The 6,881-nt window shown below is 40.9% G+C and overlaps 1 protein-coding gene across 2 annotated transcripts; it reads left to right on the top strand.

Moving 5' to 3' along the window:
* The first annotated feature begins 2,369 nt into the window (after nt 1-2,369).
* LOC148033226 (uncharacterized) lies at nt 2,370-6,296 on the top strand. Of its 2 annotated transcripts, none has more exons than XM_087681117.1 (3): nt 2,370-4,202; nt 4,682-4,836; nt 5,836-6,296. In XM_087681117.1, the coding sequence occupies exons 1-3, from the start codon at nt 2,717-2,719 to the stop codon at nt 6,073-6,075; spliced, it is 1,881 nt and encodes a 626-aa protein (XP_087537243.1). In that variant the 5' UTR covers nt 2,370-2,716; the 3' UTR covers nt 6,076-6,296. The 2 variants fall into 2 exon arrangements, with proteins under 2 accessions (XP_087537243.1, XP_087537244.1); XM_087681118.1 differs by having other exon boundaries at nt 2,374-4,202; nt 5,839-6,294.
* Nucleotides 6,297-6,881: the final 585 nt, after the last annotated feature.

The raw sequence follows: 6,881 nt of genomic DNA, 5'->3' as shown, positions 1-6,881 counted from the left end.
CCAAAAGCATGAGCAAAGAAGACTACAATACCCAAATTTGAAATCAAGCCTAGGATTTTTAAGGCACAAGTTCTACAATTGAGCATGTAGAGAGGCTACAAGTGTCTTAGAGGCTCGAATTTGAAATCAAGCTTGAGAAGAAAGGAACTACAATCCTCTTGGAAGCTAAATTCCAAAATTGAGAATGAAGAGATAGGAGTTAGAGGTCTTTGAGAGGCGCAATTTTGTAATTGAGCCTAAGTAGGGAGCAGTGGAAAACTCAATTTTCATGTCATCTTCCAAAAATGTGAATATGAAGAGAGATGAGTTAGAGACCTTTAAGAGGCTCACTTCTAAAATTGAGCCTAATCAAGGAGAAGTGAAAGGCTCAATTTTCACATAATCTCCTAAAAACATGAGCATGAAGAGAGAGGAGATAGAGGTGTTTGAGAGGCTCAATTATGCGATTGAGCTTTAACAAGGAGAACTAGAAGGCTCAATTATGAGATTTAGCTTTAACAAGTAGAAGGCTCAAAATCTTATCATTTGTCAAAAATGTCAGTAGTCTAGCTTATCACATTTTAGTCATATCTTCGGGGCTAGGGACATTTAAAAGAATTTCGAAAACCATCCAACTTGGTGAAAGGATTGAGATACAAATAGGAGAATTTGACTCATTTGAGTGCAAATTGTAACCTTTCAAAATGCCAGCTTCACTTAGAAACATTGCCTATTTCAATAAATTTGGGAGATCAAGCTCACCACTTCATGAAAGAATTTGAGTTGTTGCCAAAGTTTCTAAGTTGGATTGGAGAGGAATTTGGATATCATTCTTCCCATTTTGGACAAATTGAATACTTGAACAACTCGTTGTAAGACAATGTAGCTAGCCTTTCCAAAGTTCATGCACCAACTTAAGTATTTTAGTTAGTCTTTAGCTGGATATTTAACTACCTCTTTTTTTTTCTTCTTCGTCCTTGTTAAAAGAGACATTTTAATGAGATAATATTCATTTGCCAATGACTTCACAAATCAAACCTATCCATTAGATTCTAATCCACAAATCAAACCTATCCATTAGATTCTTAAACACTCTAAATAACCCACTTTTTGACTCCAATTTTTCTTATAGGGCCCCTTTACGATCACATCGTTCTATAAACGATACAAGAGTTCAATTTCTATGAAAACTGAGGTTATTAGCAAGTGAGTGGAAGGACAATATGAGTAGGTTCATGCTTTCAAATCCCCTTGCATTTTTTGTGTATTCCTTGTTAAAGTCCCCTTTGAGGTTTTTGTGTGTTCCTAGCTGAAAATTTGTGCTTTAGTTTAATGTATTTGTCATTAAGATGAAAACTTCCATCTTAGGGTGGATGCTACTCCCAAGTGTGGAGGTGCTTGTGGAGGGTGCCAAAAGAACATTGCTTTGCTTGCAGGCCTCTAGAAATGGCACCCATCCCATCCATGGAAGGTAACTCCACATTGCCATGCAAGAAAATGGGTGCTTATTGTGAGAGGGTAAACATGGGGAATGGATGTTTCGAATACTAAGAAGAATGTGCACAATATGCACACTCACTAGCAAAATATAGACTTTCACCCCAAACGACTTCATTAGCCCACAAGCATGTAAAGATGTTAGGTTGTCATTCTTTCACATTCGGAATGCAAAATTCTCACTTACGAGAGGAGATCTTATTGACCTTATTTCACCTCCCTTCTTGGTCAATGGTTTTCCCCTAGTTTTCTATATAATCTCTTACTTCACGTGTTTCCTACATTGGTCAAGACCCGGGTCAAGACTACTTCCTAATCGTTATCGTGTAAAATATGGAGGTAGGGGACCATAGCCAATTGTAACGCTACTCTGACACTCATTGACTAAATCTACACTCTTATTGGTAGTTACTTTCCTTTGTTCATCATTTGAGAGAGAGAGAGAGAGAGAGAGAGAGAGGGAGAGAGAGAGAGAGAGAGAGCTCGCCCCCTCCCATGTGTCAGTATCTCCAAGTCATGTTCAGCCAACTGGAAAGTTGTGGGTTTCCAGGAATCTCATCTGCGAGGCAAGGAAAAAACAATGCAAAGAAAAACATTTGAAAGCAATTAGTCATCCACGCTACCACGATTCTTTTACAATCTACATGTACTCCTGCTGCTACAAGAACACTAAACTATGCAGAAAAGCGCCCACCATCACGTATAGAATCGAGTAGGCCGGATGAGGCTTAGGGTCACCGATAATGCTGGTGGTTGGAGAGAGAGAGAGAGAGAGAGAGAGAGAGAGAGAGAGAGAGAGAGAGAGACCCACTCGTCTCTCTCTCTCTCTCTCTCTCTCTCTCTCTCTCTCTCTCTCTCTCTCTCTCGTAGCAGATCCAATCATGATCAACCCCGAGCATACTCCTGCTTTTAAGCCACAACGTGGAACTAATTGATTTCAGTACAGCTTCCCCCTTCTGGCGGCCATAATCTAGCAGTCTTTATAAAGGTCTTGTTGTGTATCGAGAGGGAAAGCAAGCCAAATCTTCTTACCGTCTTGGTCTGACCAGCCCTTTACCCCTCTCTTCTCTACTTGTCAAGGTAAATTCGCGAGACGGCGTGCCATCATATGGTCTCCCTCTCGCTTGCAGGTTACGAGCTTCCCTTTCCCTGGCGCTCTTGTGAATCATCTCTACAACGCTCAAGCTTGTGAGTTCTTTGCACACTTCCAAAGCCTAATCAGGTTCGTGTGAAGGAAGCAATGAGCAATACCCAGCAGAAGTGGTATAAGGCTCCCGAGCTGCCATGTCCTCCTCCTCCTCCTCCTCCTCCTAAAGAAAATTGTCCTCCACTAACCCCCATTCCCTCCCCTCCGTTGCCCCCAACTAAGCATAAGCATCACCATCACCATAGCCACATTCCATTGCCACCTCCTAGTACCTATTACAACAATCCTCCTCCTCCTCCGCCTCCTCCTCCTCATGTTAACCACCACCCATTGCCACCTTACTCATACCCTCCTCAAACACCTTTCCTCCCTCCACCTTTACAATCCCCTCCCTCAACTCCATGCCCTCCTCAAACACCCTACTACTCTCCTCATCCCCCCACAACACCACCCAACGCTCAAGAAAAGCCACCCTATAGCCCATACACCCCACCAACTTCTCCAAACAAGCCACCCTACAGCCCATACACCCCACCGACTTCTCCAAACAAGCCCCCATATAATCCTCCAACTCCAAGCACACCTCCTTATTACACTCCTCCAAGTACCCCATATAGCCCTTATCCTCCTTCAATTACACCAAGCCATCCTCCTTATTATAGTCCTCCTTTTTCTCCACCTACCAAGCCCCCCCACTACACATCTCCAAGTCACAACACCCCTCCAACTACTCCAACCAAACCACCATGTGGTTCTCCAAAAAATTCAAAAAGTCCCCCATATTGTCCTCCAAGTGCTCCTAGTTCTAGCCCACCCTATGGACCTCCCCATAAGCATCCACCATCCTCACCACCGAGTGCTACCCCTACTCCTTATACTCCTTCAAATCCTCCCTTAGGGAGTAGCCCACCATCATATCAATCAAGTCCTCCAAGTTCTCCCAATTCTAGCCCACCCTATGGACCTCCTTATAAGCATCCACCATCCTCACCACCCAATGTTACCCCTCCTTCAAAACCTCCCCTAGGAAGCCACCCACCTTCATACCCATCAAGCCCTCCAACCTTCTACCCACCAAGCCCCTATGGTGCTAGCCCCCCTAGTTACCCTCCAACCACTCCTTACACTCCATCTCCTCCTTCACCCACTTCCAGTTACCCTCCAACCACTCCTTACACTCCATCTCCTCCTTCACCCACTTCCAGTTACCCACCTACTACTTCATCTTATCCACCGCCCAATGCTCCTCATCAACTACCTCCACCAACCCCAACAATATTACCACCTAGCTATCCAACCTCACCATCTCCTTTTCCATTATCTCCAAGCCCTACACCTTCCCCTTTTATATTAGTACCTCCCTCCCCTCCCAATAAACACCACGTTCCCACAGGCACAATTGTGGGAGTTTGCGTTGCTGGAGCATTTGCCATAGCAATTGTCCTAACATTGCTTGTTTGTTGCGTGAAAAAGAAGAAGCGAAGACCATTAGTGGCATATGGAGCCCATAGTTCGGGAACTGGACCTACACCACCAATGACCATGTCATACGTTGAAGAAAGCACTAATGTTGTTGTAGGTAAGCATGTGAAACATTCAAAACACACATTTGAAGAGCATTTCCTTTTTGCTATAAACCTCAAATCCATAGTTAAATAGTGTCCACATGCCTTGGACCATAAAATGTTTGAATGAATTAGTTGCACAAATTTTGACATATATAACTACTTGTTACTTTCCGGCATGAATGATAAAGTTATGTCTCGCAATGCTATCATATTGGAGTTTACACAATCCTTAGATTAATTGAGTGATTAATTGATAATACGTTAGTAATGGACATGAAAGTATAACAAGATATAAATTTTCCAAACAATTGCCATACTAGAAGCACTTTCTAAACTCTATGGGTAGCTAATCTCCATGAGCTATCTTTACACCATGCTTGTTCTTGTGATAAAAAGTTGTGTACTTTTGTATCAAGTGTAATGAAAATAGCTATTTGAGCCCAAATTTTCAATAATAAACCTTGACTATCACATTCTTTGTTAATGATAGGTGCTGGTTCATATGGATCAGGCATTACTGGTGCTTCAGATTGTCCCCCTCTTCCTCCTCCACGACCAGGCCACTATGGTGCAACTAGTCAACACTCATTAGGCCATTCCTCAATAAGCTCAATGAAGGAAAACGAAGTAGGAGCTACAATTCAGGTGAATAGAACACATGTTTAGTATTTGTTTGTGTATTGTGTGTGTTGGTTTAAAGAGAGAGAGAGAGAGAGAGAGAGAGAGAGAGAGAGAGAGAGAGAGAGAGAGAGAGAGAGAGAGAGAGAGAGAGAGAGAGAGAGAGAGAGAGAGAGAGAGAGAGAGAGAGAGAGAGAGAGAGAGAGAGAGAGAGTGTGTGTGTGTGTGTGTGTGTGTGTGTGTGTGTGTGTGTGTGTGTGTGTGTGTGTGCATGTGTGTGTGTGCGTGTGCATGTGTTGTGATTACATCTTTTTTATCATGATTAAATTGATTCTTCTTGTACTAATTCATATTGGAGAATGCAGAAGAGCCACCCAATTGTGAGAATAAGTGGCTCATGTAACCCTTTTGGAAAAACACATTGTTGCATATAATGTCATGCAAGAGAATATTGTCAATGAGCATAAATGATAGGCTATATGAGAACATTGTTGTGAAAAGTAGTGCCACAGGTATGTGAATCTATATAAACATTGTTGTGAAAAGTAGTGCCACAAGTATGTGAATCTGTCTAAACTCTTTTGAGCTATCAAAAAGAAAAGGAAGAAAAGATTAGGAGTGTAAAAGAATGCACAAGATAGAGCCATTAGAAATGCCTTTCAAATTCTCTTCTCTCCCATTTAAAAGTGAAAGAATGAGTAGTAATAAAGAAAAATAGAAAATCATATAGTCTAGACATGTGTCTTTTAGTACTCTATCCATGGTATGCCATTCATCCCAATGCTTCAATTGCACTTTCAAGTATTGGGTCACTCAAGCTTACTTAAACATGAAAGTTAGCAAAGGAAATAGTGTGCTTTGTCAAACATTTAGATAATGTTATTACATGGATGATTAACATCCTTTACTTGTCTATATGTTTATTATCCTTAATTTTCTTGAAGTTTGACATTTTAAGGGTTGGTAGGTCCAAGTACTGAAAGTGTCGACATCGTTAGGTTCTTAACTTTTTGAATGTTTGTAAAGCAGGGAGAGGTGATCGCTTTGAGAAGTGTCAAATCCAAAACCACAAACATCATAACTAATGAAGAGGTGGGCTTGTGGATGATTTACCTTACTTTAATGATAGCCACCTTGCAAAAACAAGCACGACAAGAAGAGAAGTGTCAACAAGAAGCATATTACAAGTCACTTCCTCAATGTGTTCCAATTGCATTGCAAAGTGCTTTGCATCCATCAATGTCATATGTTACATGTGAATCTTAATTTCCATGCCCTTTTAGAATTATTTGAGTTAATTCTACTAGCAATCATTTGTATCAAGTCTTTGTGCCATTTGCATCAAATTTACTCATTGACATGCCTAGACTCAACGAGATTTCATTTGTAATCATGTTTATGGACATTTTGATCTTAATAACAATGACCTAGCAGCTTTTGATAGGTTAATGCTCTTTGCAACACACATGCCAACTTATGCTCACATAAGAAACATTTTCCTAGAACTTGAGCATATGAATCATATACAATACCTCTCTCTCTCTCTCTCTCTCTCTCTCTCTCTCTCTCTCTCTCTCTCTCTCTCTCTCTCTCTCTCTCTCTCTCTCTCTACACACACACACACACACACACACACACACACACACACACACACACACATCTACACACACAAATATATGTTAGCATCTTTTCAAGGGAATGTAAGTCCAATCACACTCTCAAGTTTCTTTGTTTCTAAGTATGTGTCCCTTATAACTATGGAACTATGCACCTACAATATTATAATGATCCGAAGAGAATCTAATTTTTATCACATGCCTAATCATTTTCTCTAGGAAAATCATCAAAAATAGAATGTTGTTTTCAAATAGGGCTTCCCAACATATGTGCAAGGCTTCATGGCCAATAGAAACATACAACAATGACTTTGTACTTCACACTACTTTCTAGTATGCTTGGATGGCTTCATGTATGCATACATAGATGCCAATAGACGTGCATATATATTGCCAAACATTGAGTTCAAAATGTTCATCGTTCTCAACAATTTCTTTAAATAACTAGGGCTTTTA

Source organism: Lygodium microphyllum, chromosome 7 (assembly GCF_053477565.2).
Source record: "Lygodium microphyllum isolate KBCC chromosome 7, Lygodium_microphyllum_v1.1.10, whole genome shotgun sequence".
Classification (NCBI taxonomy): domain Eukaryota; kingdom Viridiplantae; phylum Streptophyta; class Polypodiopsida; order Schizaeales; family Lygodiaceae; genus Lygodium; species Lygodium microphyllum.
Note: the sequence above shows the minus strand (reverse complement) of the source record. Positions and strands in the feature narration are given on the sequence as shown.